This window comes from Dipodomys spectabilis, unplaced genomic scaffold, assembly GCF_019054845.1.
Source record: "Dipodomys spectabilis isolate Male_0828 unplaced genomic scaffold, ASM1905484v1 ptg000007l, whole genome shotgun sequence".
NCBI classification, from domain to species: Eukaryota; Metazoa; Chordata; class Mammalia; order Rodentia; family Heteromyidae; genus Dipodomys; species Dipodomys spectabilis.
This window is the reverse complement of record NW_024870684.1, coordinates 2,625,330-2,646,586: the sequence shown is the minus strand read 5'-3', so window position 1 is coordinate 2,646,586 and position 21,257 is coordinate 2,625,330. Positions and strand designations below refer to the sequence as shown.

General features: G+C 48.2%; 1 protein-coding gene across 1 annotated transcript; it reads left to right on the top strand.

The window, feature by feature from the left end:
• Positions 1–19,170: 19,170 nt before the first annotated feature.
• On the top strand, positions 19,171–20,954 carry LOC122124564 (E3 ubiquitin-protein ligase RNF180-like). Its single transcript, XM_042699214.1, has one exon. It carries the CDS (start codon positions 19,171–19,173, stop codon positions 20,905–20,907), a length of 1,737 nt encoding a protein of 578 aa, XP_042555148.1. The 3' UTR covers positions 20,908–20,954.
• The last annotated feature ends 303 nt before the right edge of the window (positions 20,955–21,257 follow it).

Genomic DNA, 21,257 nt, shown 5'->3' with positions numbered 1-21,257 from the left:
AGCCAGCCCCAGCCGGGACAAGCGTGTCTCAGGTGACCATAGGGCCATGCCTCAGTTTCTCCTTGCTATCCTTGCTCTGTTCCATCTCCAGCTATGTCCCTGTCTGCAGTACAGGCTAACAGATCACACCCCCACCCTTAGTTCTGACTTCCCATCTGCTTTATACCACATACACTAGCACCCATACTTTGTGGAGCAAGAAACAGGGCCAGAGGGAAGAGGGCCTGCCAAGCATGGTGAGGTGATATGTAGGGAGGTGGCAGGTTGGGCACCTTATTTCTGCGGGGAGCAGGGTGTGAAGGCAGCCAGAGCCTACTTGCTCTAGGGCTGCTCCCTGGGGGCATGGGCCTTCTCCTGTGGTGGTCTCACTCATGGAGGCTGGGTGGACATGAGGGGTGCAGGTGGCATGTGTAAGGATCAGCTGCCCACATGTGAATAAATATCAGAATGAACTCGTCTATCATTAGGGTCTCTGTTGCCTTTGTTTGTCAGTTCTAGGGCTTGAACTCAGGACCTGAACACTGTTTCTGAGGTTTTTTTTTTTTTACTCAGGGATAGCACTCTACCCCCTTGAACCACTGTTATACTTCCAGCTTTTTGAGTAGTTTACTTGAAGATGAGTATTGCCAGGGACCAGTGGCTCATGCCTGTAATCCTGGCTACTCAGGAGGCTGAGATCTGAGGATCCTGGTTCAAAGCCAGCCTGGGCAGGAAAGTCCGTGAAACTCTTATCTCCAATAAACCACTTGGAAAACCAGAAGTGGAGCTGTGGCTCAAGTGGTAGAGTACTCGCCTTGAGCTGAAGAACCGAGGAAAAGTACTCAGGCCCAGAGTTCAAGCCCCACAACTGACCTAAAAAAAAAAAAAAAGTGTATAGAAGACTTTCCTGCCTAGGCTGGAACTGAGATCCTCAGATCTCAGTATAGAAGACTTTCCTGCCTAGGCTGGAACTGAGAGCCTCAGCTCTCAGTATAGAAGACTTTCCTGCCTGGCTGGAACTGAGAGCCTCAGCTCTCAGCCTACTGAGTAGTTGGGACTAGAGGCGTGAGCCATTGACCCCCGGCTCTCTGTTGCCCTATTATAGCAAGCCGATTTTCTGACCTGTTTTGCTTTTGTGGCCTAATATTATTCCAGGTTTTGTAGCCAGTTTTTATTTTTAGTTGTATCTGAGTGACAAAGAGAGTGCTTGGCTCCGCTGGGACTGGCAGGGAGACCAGGAACTCCCTCTGGTGCTCATCTTACAAGAAGGTAGTAAATGTGGATCAGTACCCACCTCAATTGTGGTGTGTCACCCTAGGATCTGCTCCACCACTGAGCCCAAGTTCCAAACCCCTTTCCCATCCCACCAATCAAGAGGATTGGCACCAGCACAGGGAATGGTCATGGCACTCCTGCTCACAAACCTGCAGATGCTTCTGAGTCAGGGTACCTGCATGATGATGGTTCTTGACTTGAAACCAAGCCTGGCATGTGACTAGCTTTCCAGCTATCATGCTGCCAGGGAGTTACTCTTGGTGCCACACTGCTGCACAAGCCCCCCATTGCCCCATGGTGGGATGGTGTCTGCCAGGTCCACAAGATCCTAGAGAAGAACAAAGGCTAGCATGATAAACTTTACTTCCTGGATGTCTTCTATTTCAGTTTGCAGTGATCTCTTCTGGCAATAGGTGGCACTCTCATTCAGATGTCTGCACCACATCTAGAGCCATATAAATTAGGAACTTTCTGCGTGGGAGAAAGGAGTTTCTGGCTTTTAGGAGACTCCAGGTGACAAGAGTTTGGGCAAGATTGTGTAAATACAGTCCCTACAGTTATCTACTGCCCTGTAAGGGACGCCCTACAAAACATATTCTACTCATTTCAGGCTGGATTTGAGTCATTTATGGACAGTGAGTTCCATCCAGTTTGGAAGAACACTGTTCTGCCAGGCCTCCCTATAGAATTCATGTAGCACATGGTGTCTCTATCCATTTTACAAGGCATAATTATCCCATTCACTATGGGAACTCCTGTCCCCAGCTAATAATGTTGGATAGTGTCACTATTTTAGGCAATGTCTACCCCCACTCAGGCAATGTAAAAATGATGGGATTTCAACAGAGGCAAAACTCCTGCAAACCAGTCTTCGGACAATTCAGTGTCACATGTGGGAAATGCTCAATAGTCAAGAGATGATAATGGCTCCAATGTGAGATTGGGATCTCCAGTTCCACCTTCACCTCTGCTTGCTCCTTCCCTGAAGGCCCAGGACCTACCCCAAACCAGCAGGAATGATGACTGTGCTTAAATAGCTTCCTGCAGAGAGTTGGTCACCATGAGTCAGGAGGAAGGGCCTGGCATGCAGGAAAAGAAAGATCTGGAATAACACTAGGGAGAGGACTCATGTGAGCAACCCAGGACACGAGGTATAAGAACAGAGCAGGAAACCTAGCTTTACAGAGGGGGTGGATGGGGAAATGATTTGCACTGAGTAGTGAACTCCTTGGGAAAGCACTAAGCAAATTGTGAAATTCCTGATTGACTTGCAGACTTTGTGAAAGATTATTTTTAAAAATCATCCAAAAAATTGGCAGAAAAAATGACACTGCTTCCAAACAAGCTTGTCACAACTGTTACTTTGTGTTACAACATTAAAAACAGTCCTCAGAAGGTTTGTTGACTTCAGCCACTAGAAATAGGGTGGTTGCTAGAGAGCAGAAACAATGCTCATTGCAGCCACAACATAACAATGAATCCAAGAGTAGAGTGGACTGTGATCCTGATGTGACCACTGCTTCCCCCTCTCTTGTATGTTCATGTGACATGAGCTTGGCAGCAGCTCTGTTTCCTTAGTCTCCACACAAGTGTCAGTCCACTTGCAGGACTCGGGTCCACTTGCTGGAGTTCGCCTGCCAACATCTCCCAGCCTTCTAGGGGCCAAAGAAAGCTTTCCTTCAGAGCACTTGGTCCTCCAGAGTCATACTTTCCCAGCTCTCCAGGCTCCACTAAGCGATTTGAGGATGAGGTTATGGTTTCCTTGGGTGCCAAGCACCCAGTGTTGTCAGGTGCTAGGCACAGTCTTTTAAGGGTCAACATCATCAAGGTCACTTCCTAACTTGCCAATCATCATGGCAGATCCTGATCCCTGAGGCAAAGAACAGGAAATTAAGGTTCATATAGTAAAAATGAAGGGTATATTTTCTACCCCAAGTCCCTCATGTGCATTCTATATGTCCTTGTGTACCCCCATTAAATCTAAGTCTACTGAAAGGTAATAAGACACAATTAATCTTTGTACTGTGACTATTGAGTATGCAAAACCTTTTACCTAAACAGAGTTGTTTAGTCACAACCCCCACATACAGGCTCCAATTAAACACTACAGTGAGCAAGAGAACCAAGCAGAGAGATACTACCACTGGACTGTACATACTGCAGTCACTGGCTCAAGTAATAGAGCAGCGGCCTTGAGTGAATAAAGCTAAGAGACAGTGCCCAGGCCCTGAGTTCAAACACTCGTACTGATACCAAAAAAAAAACAAACCAACTTTATCCCTATGAAAAATTGAGAAATGGCGTTGTAAACCAGGGAGGATGATGAGGACAGCTGGGCCACTGCAGCCCTCCAGGCTCAAGGAGAGAAGGAGAAAAGGAGGGAAGGAAGGGAAGGAGGGAGGGAGGAAAAAGGAAGGAAGGAAGGAACGAAGGAACGAAGGGAGGGAGGGAGGGAGGGAAAATGTGAGCATGGTGCTAGTGGGAACAGGCTGTGGACACCACTGCAACCATCCACTTTTTTGTTTCCGCACAGTCTCTGCACCACAAAGCACATGAGAGTGACCTGTTTTCCACTCATGCACTGGCTGTGATTGAAGGGCCTTCTGCATGTCAGGCTTGAGATAATCTGGGAAATGAATGATGAGACTTGAGTTCTAGGGCAAATGGTCTCTCACTCGTTGCTGCCCCTAGTGGCGGAGAGAGTGAGTGCACAGAGCAGGTCTGGGACAGCCACCGCCCACCACTGGCACCATGCTCTGAACAGCACCTGCTTGTCAGATGGAGCCCCAGCCAAGTCCAGCTTCTTTTCCTGGGCACCCAGGGAGGTCTACCGAGGCTCTGGGCTGTGTGGAAGCAGCTGTGTTCAGATGCGCAGGCTGTCTCCCTTTGTCTCTGCAGGTTGCCTTTGTGCCAGCTGACTCTGACTTCCAAGGCGCCCTGTCCCCGAAGGCACTAGGCCTGCTGGAGAGCAGACTGTCTGACTTGAAGAGGTGAGTGCAGGGGGGGCCCCGTCCCAGCCTCCCATCAGGAGGAGAATGAAGGAAGCAGAGGGGAAAGTGTCCAGTCCAGTGGGGGAGCAGTATCTTCTATTTTCTCTCATGACCCAGCTTCCACTTTGCCTCCCCATTTCCTGAGAACAACCTGTTACACATCGTGGGCTGTTTCTCATTCTTGGTTCTGGGAACTAAGTATTATTATTCCCATTGTACAGAATCTGAGACTCAGAGAAATAGAGTCACCAGCCCCAAATCTCATGGAGAGTGACCGGTAGAGATGGAGCCTGAACTCAGGCCTGACGTGGTTCTGAGGCCCAGGCAAGAGCACCCTGGCCTCCACTGACCTCTGGCTGTGTCCCTGAGGACTGGGCTGCACACCTCAGGCATGTGGGGCTCAGAGACGCTCTACTTGGCTGGGGAAAGCTGTGAGTACTGGCATGTTCTGCTTGTGACATCCAGTGGACAGTTAAGGTAGCAATGCAGTGGACATCCTGGGAGGGCTGTCTAGCTCTATTCTGGGGCTAGGACCACCTTTGCTTCCTCTCACCCGGGATTTCTAACCTCTTCCTTGGTACTTCCTAGTCCTGTAACCTTGGACAGGGTAGTTTGTCTCTGACTCTCACATCCTAAAGGCTAGAGCATAGTGACAGAGAACAGGACACTAGGCCCTGCACCAGCAGCTGGCAGTGGTGTGCTGTGGGTGCAGGCCAGTTGCATTCCCTGAGGTGAGGTCTCCCCACCGGGCCTCCTGCATCATGTAGAGGATTATAAAGCTTATTACCAGAGTCTGGCAGGACAGGAGCCTATAATATCTAAGGAGCGATACCAGGGTGGTCCATCTGTACAAGGGAAATGACTACATCTGCCTAGAGCCTTGGCTTACAGAAGGGTCTGCTTAGGAATCTGAGGCCTCATGCACTTCCATGGAACTGGTCTCCATTTTTCCCACATACCACTTGGTTTCCTTTGAGGACATCAAATGAAAGGAACACAGGACTGAGAGGCAGACTTGGGGTTGGGGCCCAATCTGCCCCCTTAATTTACTCACTGTATGAGGTCTCAGCCTTGTAACCCGTGAATGAGTACAGGGAGGGCCCCTCGGGGCTCTTGGTGAGATGTGTGGGATCTCATGCCCAGGGCATTCAGGCCTGGGGAGGACACTGAGGCTGGCTGAGTGGATCAATGCCCACCTGCCTGTTCTGTCTCTTTCCTTCTCTCCACCCCTCCCTCTCCATCTTCCTCTCTCTCCCCCCTGCCCGGGCCCTCAGCCCCCAGCCCCACCGATGTCAGGCTGGGAGGAAGCCATCTATGACCAGAATCTGCCCAACTTCAGCCATATCCATATGAAGGTCATAGGCTACAGCGAGAACCCATGCCCACTGCTGACCCCTGAGCTGAAGTCAGGAGCCAGAGCTGGAGGAGAGGGTGGTCCTCATGACGCTCAGACCTGGGTGGAGGCTGCCGTGGCTGTCCACAGGAGTTTGGACCAGAAGGAACAAGAAGGAACCCGAGATCTGGGCAGGGCAGGCGAGTGTGCAAAGGAGGGGAGGGCTGTTGGGTCACCGAGGATGGAGGGCACTTGGGAGTAAGGGGCAGACAGCAGGGGATGTGAGACATGAAGGCAGCAGCAAACACATGAGCAGGCTGGATCAGAGGGGCCTGGCTGCAAAACCAGCTCTTTGGCTGTGTCAACTTGGCTATTCTCTTACTCTCTGGAGCCTCAGTTTCCCCAGTGGAATAGTCATTCCCACATACCCAGCTGTGTTGTGAAGCTTGGAGTAATACATTTCTGATGCCTGGCACACAGTAGGTTCTTGCTTTCTCTGGATGTTTGTCATGAGTGCTGAGGACAAGGAAGCAGAGGACGTGAGTCCACTGCTGTCAACCTCCCAGTGACCACAGGCCAGGCTGTCCCCCTGCACGCCTGTGTCTGCTTGCTTGTGACTGAGCTCCTGACTCGTCCACTTGTTTACTCATTCCACTGTTAGAACCTGGCACAAACTCCCTTCTAGGCCTGCCTGGTCTCCAACTGCTGTAACTCTAGTCTTGTGGGGCAAACAGAGGAGATAACAGAGGGACTCCTGGGGTGACAAGTGTTGTGAGAGACCTGAGGAGAAGAGGGATGGCTGGAGATATGGATGACTGGAGGTGCTGTCTGCACAGTATCTAACAGCCCTGTTTTGAGCACGTACCACATGCTGGACATTGTGCAATGTGCTTTGTACATTGTTGCCAGCTATGACTCTCAGAAACAAGCTCAGCAGTGTATACTTCTAGAGGATTGGATGGAGGGTCAAAGGAGACAGAGGGTGAGTGGAATGTTCTGAGAACTGTAAAGGAATCCAAAGGTGGGGATGACGACTCTCAGGGGACCATGGCTCTTCCAGCTTCTTCCTGCTTGAAGGCCCAATGAGATTTGTCAAAATTTTCAGCAGCTGGATTCTCAGAAACCCTTTCTAGTCTCCTGAAAGATGGTCTCTGACAGGACCCCTCTGTGGTGCTACCCAGGGCCCTGGTCCTGCATGAAGGTTTCCTTCCTAATCAGTTTCAGTCCCATGGTGGGTGGTGTGATCCATCCCTCTCAGAGCTGACTGCAATTCCTCCTAGTCCTGTCCCTTCTGGGGCTCCCATGATCCTCTAGTGGGATGCATGACTGACCTCTTCTATGACTGACCTCTTCTGACTCTCGACTTCACTCTTGGACACACCCCCGCCTCCCAGTCCACACACAAACACTCATTATACAACATTCTGTCTTTATTTTGCTACCCATGCCTTGGCCTAACTGCCCTTCTCTATCAAGATGTCATTTTGGTTGCAGAGATCATTCTGCAGGCCTTACTGATGTCACAGTGTTCTAGCATAAGGGGATCTTCTCTTCTTGAGTTCCTCTTGGGGCAGGCACATTTCTCACTGTGGCTTGCCCGCTGCCCTGCTCTATGGTGCCATCTCAGCCTTACTCGCCTCAGTCTCCAGAGTTCTGGAGGCCCAGAGTTGGTGGCCCCTGAGCACGTGTACAGCACACCAGACTACTCAGACAATGCCACCACCTTGAGTTCCAAAAGTTTATACTCAAAGACCCTTGACTCTCCAGCATTCAAATATCTTTTTTCTTTTGTTAGTCATGGGTCTAGAACTCAGTGCCTGAGCACTATCCCAGTGCTAGTGCTCTACCACTTTGTGCCACAGCTCCACTTGCAGTTTTCTGGTGGTTAATTGGAAATAAGAGTGTCACAGACTTTCCTGCCTGGGCTGGATTTGAAGTAGGATCCTCACATCTCAGCCTCCTAAGTTGGTAGGATTACAGGTGTGAGCCACCAGTGCCCTGCTCACATTTTCCTTCCTTCCTTCCTTCCTTCCTTCCTTCCTTCCTTCCTTCCTTCCTTCCTTCCTTCCTTCCTTCCTTCCTTCTTTCCTTCTTTCCTTCCTTCCTTCCATCTTTCCTTCCTTCCTTCCTTCCTTTCTTCCTTCCTTTCTCCTCCCTCCCTCCTTCCATTCCTTCCCTCCTTTTCTCCTCTCCTTCCTTCCCTTCCTTCTTTCCTTCCTTTTTTTCACTTTCTGGTATTGGAGATTGAACTGAAGACCTTATGCTCTCACTTGGCTTTTTCATTCACAGCTACTACTTGAGCCTCACCTCCAAACTAGTATTTTTCTTTTTCTTTTTCTTTGTTTTTTTTGTTTGTTTGTTTTGGTCCGGTCATGGGGCCTGAACTCTGGGCCTGGGCGCTGTCCCTCAGCTCTTCAGCTCAAGGCTAGCGCTCTACCACTTGAGCCACAGTGCCACTTCTGGTTTTTGGTTTTTTTTTTTTTTTTGAGTTTGAAACAGTAACTTGTTTATTTCAATAAAATGTTTAAAGGTTTTTTTTCTTATGTGGTGCCGAGGAATCGAACCCAGGGCCTCATGCATGTAAGGCAAGCGCTCTACCACTGAGCCACCTTCCCAGCCCCCACACTAGTATTTTTCTAGTTAATTAAATATAAAGGTCTCACAGCTTGTATTCCCAGGCTGGCTTCAAACCTTGACCCTCAAGCCGGGCACCGGTGGCTCATGCCTGTATTCCTAGCTACTCAGGAGGCTGAGATCTGAGGATCAAAGTTCAAAGCCAGTCCTGGCAGGAAAGTCTGTGAGACCCTTATCTCCAATAAACTACTAGGAAATCGGAAGTGGCACTTGGCTCAAGCGGTAGAATACTTGCCTTGAGCTGAAGAGCACAGGGACAGCGCCCAAAGCCGAGTATTCAAGCCCCGTGACTGACCAAAAACAAAAACAAAAACAAACCCTTGACCCTCAGATCTCAGCCTCATGAGTAGTTAAAATTATATGCATGAGCCACCAGAACCTGGCTGGATGTTAATATTTCTCAATGGCCTGTAGACATTCCAAAGTTGGCAAGAAGGCTTCAGGATAACATCAGAGCTTCCCTGAGATCACTGGCTGGCCTAGGGGCAGGAAATTAAGCTGACCAGCCTGATTCTGTTTGTTTCAAAGGGCATTTGCTGAGCCTCTGCCATGTCCCAGGTGCTCAGCTGGGGACTGCAGGAGGAAAGAGGCATGAATTCTCCATGTGGCCATTGAGCCTAAAGGACTCACCACCCAGGGACCTTGCAGAGCAGAAGCAGAGATGGGAAGAAAAGGGCTGACACTCCAGGGGAACAGAGTGAAAACCACATATGCCTGGGGTCATTGAGGGGTCAAAGAGCCTGAGCAGCTGGTGCAGGTCTTGCTGTCACTGTCCATGGCCTTCCAGTCCCCCTGCTTCCTGTGGACTGGGCAAAGCCCTGGGCAGCCAGCCCTGAGCTGGGCCTGGTGCTGCTGACCCATAGCAGGTCTGCACACTCAGCATTCTGCCCTGGCTGCCTCAGAGTGGAGCCCATTACCTGGGCTGGGCCTCTATATGGAGGGTGGGGCCCCACCAAGGGAGGAAGATGCCCTATAATATGTCCAAAAGGGCCTGTGACCCCTAGATCACACCCTCCTCTCCCCGGGCCATTTCTACCTCTGCAGTGGCTGTGGTTAGCTCCTCCTCTGTACTGATGCTCATCCCCAGGTGAGGGGAGGTGCAGCCTGTTCCTGTGCTCTGCTGGCCAAGGTGGGGCACCTGTGACCCCATCAGAGAAGGCCCGCTCCAAGGCCTGAAATAAAATCCCTGACAACAGGAAAAGAGTCGCCTTTATTTACCTATAAATTAACTTCTGTGAAACACCCATGCTCTCAGGGCAGGGTGAGTGAGGCGGCATGCCTGTGGGGCAGCAGCCACAATTGCACGGTGCTGTGACAGTGTGTGGTGTGTAGTGTGTGGTATGTGGTGTGACAGTGTGTGGTGTGTGCTGTGATGGTGTGTGGTGTGACAGTGTGTGGTGTGTGGTGTGACAGTATATGATGTGGTCTGTGTTGGGCGGATATGTTGTGATGATGGTGGGACAAAGTATGGTGTGACATTTGTGGTATAATGTTGTGTGGTTTGAGGTGTGATGAGAGCCTTGTGATGGTGTGACAGTGTGTGATGTGACAGTGTATATTCATTATATACTTTGTAATGGTATAATGGTGTGACAGTGTATGATGTAACGGTGTGGAGTGTGCTGGTGTGTGAGGTGACAGTGTATAGTCTGATGGTATATGGTGTGATGGTATGATGGTGATGGCATGGTGGTATGATGGTATAAATTGTGATGGTGGTGATGGCATGGTGGTATGATGGGATAAATTGTGATGGTGGTGATGGCATGGTGGTATATGGTGTGATGGTATGTTGGTGATGACATGGGGGTATGATGGTATAAATTGTGATGGTGGTGATGGCATGGTGGTATGATGGGATAAATTGTGATGGTGGTGATGGCATGGTGGTATATGGTGTGATGGTATGTTGGTGATGGCATGGGGGTATGATGGTATAAATTGTGATGGTGGTGATGGCATGGGGGTATATGGTGTGATGGTATGGTGGTGATGGCATGGGGGTATGATGGTATAAATTGTGATGGTGGTGATGGCATGGTGGTATATGGTGTGATGGTATGGTGGTGATGGCATGGGGGTATGATGGTATAAATTGTGATGGTGGTGATGGCATGGTGGTATATGGTGTGATGATATGACGGTGGTTTGCTGGAGTGATGGTGTACATTGTGATGGTGTGGTGTTGTGATGGTGTATGATGTAATAGTATAGTGTTGATGTTTTGGTGATGTGATGTCTTCATTGTGAGGGTGTATGGTATGATGGTGTGATGGTATACACTGTGATGGTATGTAGTATTATGGTATGTGATGTATGGTGTGGTATGATGGTGTGTGATGTGATGGTATGTGACATGACAGTGTAGAGTGTGGTATGATGGTGTTTGGTGTGATGATGCTATGATGTGACCATGTGGTGTGATGATAGGATGGCGTGTAGTATGCCAGCATGTAGTGTGGTGGTGTAATGGTATGACTAAGTGTGATGTTACAGTGTATAGTGTGATGGTATACTTTGTGGCAGTGTGATGGTACGTGGTATAACTGTGTGGTGTGACGGTGTGATATATGAGGGTGTGTGGCATGACAGCATACAATGTGATGGTATGGTGGTAGGATTGTGTGGTGGTGCTAGTATATGATGTGACAGTATGATGATATGACAGTCTGACAGTATAAAGGTGTGTGGTGTGATGGTATGTCATGTGGCAGTGTACAGTGTGACAGTGTATGGTATGATGGTATGTGGTGTGACAGTGTGATGGTATGATAGCATGACTGTGGGTGGTGTGATGGTGTAGGACAGCTGCATGGAATGACCTACCTTTGGAGGTAGGCCTCAGACAGACAAGTGCCTCTATCCCAGCCCTTCTGGCAGAGAAAAACCAGCCCTATCCCAAGGGTCTCCCTGTCCCTGCCATTGTACTGCTAAATCAAGAACAGCAGGAACGCCGGGCGCCAGTGGCTCACGCCTGTAATCCTAGCTACTCAGTAGGCTGAGATCTGAGGATCAAAGTTCAAAGCCAGTCCTGGCAGGAAAGTCTGTGAGACCCTTATCTCCAATAAACCACTAGGAAATCGGAAGTGATGCTGTAGCTGAAGTGGTAGAATGCTAGCCTTGAGCTGAAGAGCTGAGGGACAGAGTTCAGGCCCAGAGTTCAAGCCTCACGACCGACAAAAAAAAAAAAAAACAAAAAAAGAACAGCAGGAACATAGTCAGGCTATCCTTGACACTCATGCTACCATCAACTACCTACTCTTACTTCACCATCAAGGGTGCCAGGAGGTAAAAAAGTATGCTATTTTAACTTAACTGATAACAGCTATGCCATTAAGGAACAAATCAAGCGTCTCAAGGAACTTGAAAAAAATATCCAACAAAATAAAGGGGGACCTATTCGGGCAGCTTACTCCCTGGCTCATACCTATCTTGAGTCCCCTAACTGAAATTTCTTACCTTATTTTGATCATGCCTTGCCTGCTCAGGTGCATGCAGAACATCCTTTTGGGGAAAAGACTTGTCATCAATCAGTCCATCAATCAAATGCTCCTGGGAGGGTACCTGGTTGAGCATCCCTGCTAACTACTTCGCCCCCTCTCTGTAGGAAGCAGCTCCAGAAGAAACGACCTTCGTCCATAATCCTGACCTGGTGCCCCTTCCCTCATTCAATGATTAAACCAAAGAGTTGAGAATGTTATTCCAATGAGCTCCCTTCCCATAGCTTAGTCCACTCCTTCCCCTCTCCACAGCTTAGCAAGCTCCTTTCTTAGGCAACACTAGGCCCATTTAGTATAGGCAGTAAATAAGCAGCCTCCAACCCCCTTTACCTCAGGATGGCACTTCTCTGGGGCAGCTACCACCATATAAGACAAGAGCCCTTTAGAGTGACTTTCAGGTCTGGGCAGCGGCAGGGCCCCTTATCTACTATTTGGGCAGCAGCCATAAATCCTATTCCGCCATGATGAAGCCCCTGGCCCACATATCCACACCAGGATCTGCGACGGACCAGCTCGGCCGGAGCACTGGGACCAACGGGACAGGGATCTCGAGATAGGTGGGCAAGGAGTCAGCGAAGTGACAAACAGACACAGACTCAAAAAAGTTGCATCTGAGTGTATCTTTATTGAGGAGAATTAACATTTTTATACAGTGTGTGATTGCGACATAGGTTCTTTGTTTATTTAAGCACGTAATCAACTTTTTAAAAAGCAAAGCATTGATGCATTACATGAAAATTGATGACTATCCCACCAACTGTTTAAGCTAAGTGGTGAGAAACAAGTCTAGCATATTGTTTAATAGAATGCGTCATCTATTCAGCCTTTTTATGTTTAATAATTAAACCTAAGACAGGGCTGTACTTATATTGTACTCTTTTTATTTTTTCCATATATTTTCAAGCCCCTTTGAAACCATCCTAAAAACCACTTTCAGGTTAAGTCAGGCATTCTTCATTTCCTATGATTTTAATCCCAGTATTTGTTCACATAAATTTCTAATTGTTGTTTAAATAATTAAACACCATAATGATCTAGATCTACCTAATCTTTGTATAAAATCTAATGAGTTCCAAAATACTCTTTTTCCTTTTGTGTTAATCCAGGTATTTCCATCTTTATAAGCTCCTGGATAAGGCAATGGTTCATTGGTCAGTTCAGGAAATGTGATGTTACTAACTTTATATTTTGTGGGAAAACATCATCTATTCCCTATAACATAAGCTGGACTAAACTTAATCATAACTGTTGGGGGAATCTTTCTTTTCCTTTTATAATCAGAGGTCCCTTTTTTTAGAAGTCTCTGAACTGCTGGGATAACTCTTTCTAACTTAGTTTAATTCATTAATTCTATCTGTTGTAACATATCTGGAAATTTTAAGTTTCTATATTTACTATGCATGAGCCGCAAAACTGCTTGTGAAGTTATAGGAGTTTCTGGAGGCAGCGTCACATCAGATGATAGATTGATTGGGGCATTGCCCACATTTAATCTTTGGTCCTAGTCTTTATTATTTAGAGAAGCCGTCTCTATTGGACTGGAAAGATACAACATGCTCTGTTCGTGGATCAATAGAAAAATAGCTGGGCTGGGAAGGTGACTCAGTGGTAGAGCGCTTGCCTTGCATGCATGAGGCCCTGGGTTCGATTCCTCAGCACCACATAAGCAAAAAGAAAAAAGCCGGAAGTGGCGCTGTGGCTCAAGTGGTAGAGTGCTAGCCTTGAGCTGAAGAGCTGAGGGACAGCACCCAGGCCCAGAGTTCAGGCCCCATGACCGGACCCTCCCCCCCAAAAAATAGAAAAATAGCCAAAACAAGAATAAAGGCAATGAATGTACAGCCAAGAAGAATATAGTAAGAATAACGGTAGAGGCTATAAAGGTGCAGCCAAGTGTATGCGAAGTCTTGAACCAACACCTCCTTCCTGCAGGCATGCTTCCTTGAAGCTCTTTGTCTAAACGTGATCTCTCACACAGACTCCGCAGGAGGTGGTGTGGCAAGGGTCTCCACCTCCTAGCCCCTCTAAACCTCCTAGGTTATATAGGTCACTTCAGACAATAGCCGGTGCTGCTTCTCACTTCTCCCTTGTGAGAAGGGGCCTTGCTGGCCCCTTTCCCGGTAATAAACCTTTCTTTGTTCTCTGTACCTGGATGTCTGTGTTGTTTTTCTGGCAAAGTCTAAAATACTCGAACAGGGCAGGCCCCCATTTCTGCCACTATCTCTGCTTTGTCACGGTCTCACTCTGCCACCCTCAGAACCCAGGCAGAGGGGTGACAAGCACCTGGGATTTGGGCTCAGGGGTTGAGGGCGGGTTCTGGAAGCTGGAATTGGCTTAGAAGGGAAGCAGCCAGGACATGGGAGAACCTTGTAACCATTGTAAGGTTCTCTGGAAGGAGACTGCCACATGGTTCAGGTAGAATAAAAGCTTATTGGGAGGAGAGCAAACTGCTGGCCCTCATGAAATGTAGTGTGTAGAGAGCTGCACCAGATGTAAGTGTGCAGAGAGAGGAATTGAGGAATTAATCATGAAGATTCATTATATAGTGGGGAGGGCAGGGAGGGGAAGTGTGGCCATAGTGAAGGGCAGATGAAGATGTGACCTCAGAGGAAAAGGAAGTGACCGCAGAGCCTGGGGGACCACCCACTGTCCCCATGTGTACCAGTTACCTGGGCTACAGATGCTGGGTAAGGACTTCTATGGAAGTGGCCCGTGTGCGTGGGCAGAGAACAAAGGGAAGGGGCCATTTTCCCCAGGCAGACCTAACAGTGTGACTGAACCATCATTGGAGCAGTGGGAGCACTCATCCTGCAACCAGGAAGGGGAGAGAGTTCGGTCCTTATCGTGGCCCCAATCCCCCGCCCCCCTTTGCCTGCTCCACCACGGTTCCATGGCTGACTCACCCACTATTTCTCCACACCATGGCTGGAGCCCCAACCTTCACACTGCCCTGCCTCTGCTCAGTTGTCCCCTTCTCCTTGATGCCCTTTTTCCTTCACCCCTCACCACTGCCACTCCATCCCTCAAAGCCTGGCTCAAATTCTCCCCCCACTCCCTGGGGCCTGGACTGGCCCCCCTCCCAGGCAGGACTCATGCCAGTCCGTTTGTCTTCCAGCCCTTCTGTGTGCAACTGCTCTGAGCCTTCTTCCCAGGCTGCCTGTGTGGGGACTGGGAGAGCATTGGAGGACTCATCTCTGTGGACTCCCTCCTATTCCCATACTTAGCAAAGCAGGAAGTGGTCCATGATGGCATGGACTGAACAGAACCAAACAACCAGCGCCCACTCTCAAGGTGGTAAGCGTGGGTACAAGGACCCCCAGTCCAGGGGGCAGGAGCTGGCTTTGGAAAAGCAGCCCTGGGTTCAGGATGGGGTGTTCATCCTGGCTACCTCTGAGCCTGTGGCCAAGAGACTTAGCTTCCCTGGCACTTAATTAATTTTTGGCAGTTCTGAGGTTCTTTAACTCAGTATTTGCAAGGCAGACACTTGAGCCATGCCAATGAAGTGGGGAGATTTGGTCTGGCTGGCACCAGTTTGGCCACATGGTAGATGGTAGAGTCTGACATCTTGTCTTCATGGTCGGAGAAAGCGAAGCTCCTGCCGCCCAGGTGATAGGCATACCTGAATCCCTGAAGGCAGGTGCTGAATTGGTGTTAATATTGTTTTTGTTTATTCTTCCACTTTGGCCTTCATGGCTCAACTTCCTAACAGTGTTATGTGTATTCACTGGCTGCTGGTCAGGACTCTATCTTGCAGTCTCTGGCCTTTTAATAAAGACTCCAAAATTTGACCCCTTAAAATGTGGCTTCTCTGTTCCCTCACCATACTAGACCACCAGCCCCCTGTTATCTAAGGGTGTTTTTTTATTTGTTTTTTGTTTTGTTGGTCATGGGGGCTGAACACTGGGCCTGGGCACTGTCCCTCAGCTCTTCAACTCAAGGCTAGTGCTCTACCACTTGAGCCACAGTGCCACTTTTGGCTTTTTTTCTGCTTATGCAGGACTGAGGAATTGAACCCAGGGCCTCATGGATGCGAGGCAAGCACTCTACCACTGAGGCAACTTCCCAGCCAGGCCAACTTCCCAGCCCTATCTAACTTATGTTTGAGATGGGGTCTGACCTTATGATGTCTGGATTGGCCTAAGCTGCTATCTTCCTATTGGTGCCTAGGGAATGACAAGTATGCCATCACACCCAACCATTGTGCTCCCCGCTTAGCTGGAATAATAGTGAAATGGGGAGGCTAAGTCTAACTGGTGCCATGTTGGCCATGTGGTGGCTTGAGAATGGGGTTTAACTGGCACCATCTTGTCTTCATGGTTGAGGAAGGGGAAGTCCCACCTCCCAGGTGAAAGGCATGCCTGAATTCCTAGAGGCAGTGGTGGGGACCTGGTTGATAGGCTACTGTACCTCTCAGTCTTGTGCCTTGAACTGGGGAGACTCTCAAGTTTCCTGTGATCCTGCCTCCTGACCCTGGCTCTATTTAGGCTGGCCCAGCTCAGGCACAATTATGTCATGCCTCTAGTCTCCTGGCCCTCCTCCCACTTCAGCTCTCCATTGGAACTGCTATGGTTTGTTGGTATTGTTTTTCTGCTCTTTCTTTCCTTTCCTGCTGTCATGGTTCAGTTTTCTAACAGTGTTAAGTGTATTCACTGGGCTGCAAACTCTAAGACAGAAGTCCATCTGCAGACCACTGGTACTCCAAATTTGACCTCTCAAAATGTGGCTTCTCTGTCTTCTCACTGTACAACAATAGGAATGTACCACTATGTTCAGCCGATGGTTGAGATGGAGTCTCATAAACTTTCATGCCTGGGTTGGCTTAGAACAGTGTGTGATTCCTCCATCTTTCCCACCCGAGTAGATAAGAATGCAGACTGTGTCTGGCTTGGATGTTCTTAGCCATAAAGTAGATAAGAATTAATCTTAACTACTGAGGCAGCAGAGATCTGAGGATTGTGGTTTGAAACTAGCCTGGGCAGGAAAATCCATGAGACTTTGTATCTCGAATAAAATACTCAGAAAAAGCCAGAAGTAGAGCTGTGGCTCAAGTGGTAGAATGCTAGCCTTGAGCAAAAAACAAGCTCAGAGATAGTGCCCAGACCCAGAGTTTAAATCCTAGGACTGGCAAAAAAAAAGAAAAGAAAAGAAAAGAATTCATACATATAAGATGTTCATGCTGTGAAGATCAGACAGGATATATGTGTTGAGTGTGTAGCCTGAGGGCAGTGCCCAGCCAGCCCCAGTGAACCGCAGTCATCATTATCCTCATCATTGCTGAGCTGAAGCTGTGTAGACCAAATCCAGAGCCCACAAGCCAGTATGGCCTTGGGTCAGCATCCATGCATGGAGTTGCCAATATTTCCCAAATATGGTTTGGTAGACCCTGCTGAGCAGCTGTCATGAGACTCCCCCAGGGAGCCAGAAAATGCCCAGTTCAGTTTCAACCTAGGATGACAGCAAGTGAGGGACAAATGGCCTGGAAATGGGAAGCCCTGGAGTGGGTAACCGGCCCCACAGCTGCAAGTGTTCCCAGCTCTAAGCTATCTGAGCATCCTCCCTGTCACCCAGAGCAGGGTAGCCTGGGACAGAGGGCAAATGGGCGGCAAGGGTCACTCTAGCCAGCAGGGCTGGGAAGAGGCAGATTTCATCCACTGTCTGTTCCTTCCTCCGTTCTAGCTCCCAAAGATTTCCTAAGACTGTGCTTGGTCAGTGACCCCCTGTGACCCATCCCTGACTGGAATTCTCCCTCCCCTGGAGGCCCTGGGGTCAGGGCTGAGCCCAGGAGGCTTTGGAGGATGCCACCTGCCTGGGGAGTGGGCCTGAGGGACAGGAAGGGCAAACCACTGCCCACCTCCATGAGTGAGGACCTCTGCCAACAGAGGGGAGTAGGCATGGGGGGAGGGAGAGGGGCAGGACTCTGAGTGCTGCTCCGTGGCAACCCCAGTGGGCTGCGTGGACCGGGGTACAATTCTAGTTTCCACAGAAGAAGGAGGCTCTATCTAATACATGAAACAGAGGCTACGATGAGAGAGTGCCAAGAATCAGACAGGAGGAAGTGAAAGTGTAGCTCAAATGGTAGAGCACCAGCCTTACGGGAAAAATCCATGCCACAACACACACACACGCACACACACACACACGCACACACAGCACAGAACAGATAGACACTCCACACACACCCCAAAGAACAGACACAGACACACAGATACACAGACATAGACACATAGACACAGAGTCAGACAGACACACACACACACACACACACACACTACAGACACCAGAAAGACAGGACTGGAAAGGAGGGAAAGACCTGTTAAAGCAAATAGAAATAGCATCCACCTCAGGAACAAAGGAATGCAAGTGAAAACAGCAACCAACTTCCCCAATAACAACCTGAGGACAAATAGTAGCCAAGGCTGAAGAGGGGCCATGCTGGAGACAGATGGGGGAGTAAGGAAGGGGGCCCTGGCTTCCCTGTTGGAAGGTCTCTTGGTGGACACTGGAGCACCCCAGCAGTGTGGCCCTGCCTAAGCCAGGAGCTTCCCCTTCAGTCACAGTTCCACATATAGGAGTGGCTAAGCTACCCTGGAATTTATGCAAAGGAGGTAGTCTTACATATGTGCCAAGATGCACTGATAGAAGAGTGCTGGCTGGGCATTGATAATGCCCAGAGATAGGGGATTGGCTAAACAGCTGCACCCCAGCTCTGCAGGGGAGAGTGCACCACCATCCAATTGTCCTCTTGCTGTGTGAACCAAGTCCCCTCCCACTTGCTCACTCTATTGAGCTTGGAGTAGAATTGTATTTATATGGTTCTTTCTGAGTTTCCTTGATGAATTTCTATCTCCAGTTTCAGAAACTAAGTAAGCTGCTTAGAGGCGAGGACTTGGTGCCTAATTAAGTGTCCAAAGCAGAATGTACTCAGTAAATCCTTGTGAAGTGAATGATGGGTCTAAGATTTCTTGAAACGGACAATTTTAGTAATATATAATTAGGGAAAAAACATTGTGAAAGACTAGAGCCAGTACCCAGCTACTGCTAATTCTCTTCTTCTTTGTTTTTTTTTGGGGGGAGGGGGTGGGTGGGGGACCATCATGTGCCTGTCAGCTGCTAAATTAGGACTAATCCATAGCTAATCATGACAATTCTGTTGCTGTATTTCGTCCCCCCTGTTAGAGATAGCCTAATATATACTTTCGGCAAATGAGAGTTCAAAAGAAATATGTTGGGATTTATTATTGAAAAATGTTTTGCCTCCTCTGCCGCCGCTGCTGCGTGGGTCCTCCAAGCCCGGCGGCCGGGCACGCAGGGCCAGGGCGCGGAGCGGGCGGCTGAGGGACGCGGACGCCGCATGTAGTTAACATTCAATAAATGTTGCATGAATGAACAATGAAAGAACAAATGGAGAAATGTGATCAGGACGGACTCAACATTGCCTTCCTTTATGCTGAATAATTACCAGATGAAAAGAAGTGAAGAATTTACAACTAAAACACATAAGCCACAAGAAAGAAGTATTCTTCGTTGTTGGAAATGTAGAAACTGTATAGCAACTTCTGGTTGCTTCGTGAATTATCTTGAGAACCAGGTGATTAAGGAGAGACAGTCACTGGATGCCCAGCATAGCGGTCACCTGTGGCACATGAATGCAGAGGCCCTTCCAGAATGGATAACCTGCCTGGTACAAAGAGCCCAGTGGACAGTTGGAAAACTGAATTGCCCTTTTTGTAGGGCTCGCTTAGGGGGCTTTAATTTTGTCAGCGCTCCAAAATGTTCCTGTGGCCAGCTTGCAGCTGTCCATCTCTCTAAGAGCTGGACTGATTATCAACCAGCACAGGCAGACGGACTAATGAGACCATCGCTGATATCCATGTCACATCCCAGAGTTCAGTCAGGTTGTGACAAGAAAACGCTGCTGACAGGTGGTAGCTCCAAAACCAGAAACCATAAGCTTTTAAATATGGCCCAAAATAATAATGGTCTTGGAAGATTAACAGAAGCACTTTGCCTAGAGGTACGGGCCACATACTTTGAGATGAAGAATGAAAAACTGCTCTTCAAAACGTCAGATCCCAAATACCAGCTTTTTGTTCCCCAGCTGGTGACTGGCAGATGCACAAGAACGTTTCATAGGAAATCACATAGTTTAGATTTGAACATCAGTGAGAAACGGACTTTATCACCTACTTTGTACCAAATACATAGTAAGATTACAGCTTACCCCAGGCTAAATGAAACACAGCCCAGCGACCTTTCAGGACTGCCTTTACAGTCTAGTAAAAATAGCTGTTCTTTTCAGAACCCATCCCGTTTTGATCCTAATATGCTGCTTCAAAGGTTTTCAGTGGCTTCCCGTGAGACCCAGACACAAAGAGGAGAATTTCAGTGTGGACTAGAAGCTTCTTCAGTGTACTCTGACCACACTACTAATACCAGCAACCTGACTTTTGTGATGGATCTGCCCTCCACTGGGAGGAGCATGCTGGAGGCCTCAGAGCAAGAAGAACAGCTGTCTCCTCTGGACTTCCTGCATTCCGCCAGTTTTTCACTAGGCACCATTAACCAAAGGCTGAATAAAAGAGAAAGAAGCAAGTGGAGGAGTCTGAGAAGGAAGCAACGGAGGCATGAAAGATGGCTACAGAAGCAGACCTTGAATAATGAGATGAGTACAGATGATGACAATGAATATGCAGAAGAAAAGGATGGCTACATCTGTGCTGTGTGCCTGGATGTTTACTTCAACCCTTACATGTGTTACCCTTGCCACCACATCTTCTGTGAGCCCTGCCTCCGGACTCTGGCCAAAGACAATCCTGCAAATACTCCCTGCCCACTGTGTCGGACAATTATTTCTAGAGTCTTTTTCCAGACAGAACTGAACAATGCCACGAAAACATTCTTTACTAAGGAGTATTTGAAAACAAAACAAAGCTTTCAGAAATCCAGCTCTGCAAAATGGCCCCTACCAAGCTGCAAAAAAAGATTCCATCTTTTTGGGGATTTCCATAGACGTGCAGCTCCAGTTACACGAAGGCAGTTCCCACATGGTGCACACAGGATGGACTATGAGCACTTCGAGGACGATAGCCGTGGATGGTGGTTTGACATGGATATGGTGATCATCTATATTTACTCAGTGAATTGGGTCATTGGATTCATTGTTTTCTGCTTTCTTTGCTATTTTTTCTTTCCGTTTTAGGAATTGTCATATCTTACTACAATTGAACAATCGTAAATGTTGTAAATAACAATTGCTTACACATTTTTAAAATGTGTTTTTAAAATGTGTTTATAATGTTGTTATTTGCAACAATTTATATGACTGTTGGCATTTATGGAAAGCCTGGGAATAATGGATTTATTTATTAATGTCTTTCATGTAACAAACTAAACTTTATTCAATAATTAATGTATCCAGAATTTAGCAACAGTGACCTATTAATTTTATACTTCTTGGTTTGGGATTTGGGAATCTTATTTTACAAGGTCACTTTGATACTTTGATTGTAAAAGGCTGCAGTTTTCCTTCCACTTAAAAATAGTGAAAGT

Excerpts from the sequence above, each read along its gene's own strand:
- LOC122124564 (XM_042699214.1), top strand. The coding sequence starts at position 19,171 with ATGAAAAGAAGTGAAGAATTTACAACTAAAACACATAAGCCACAAGAA.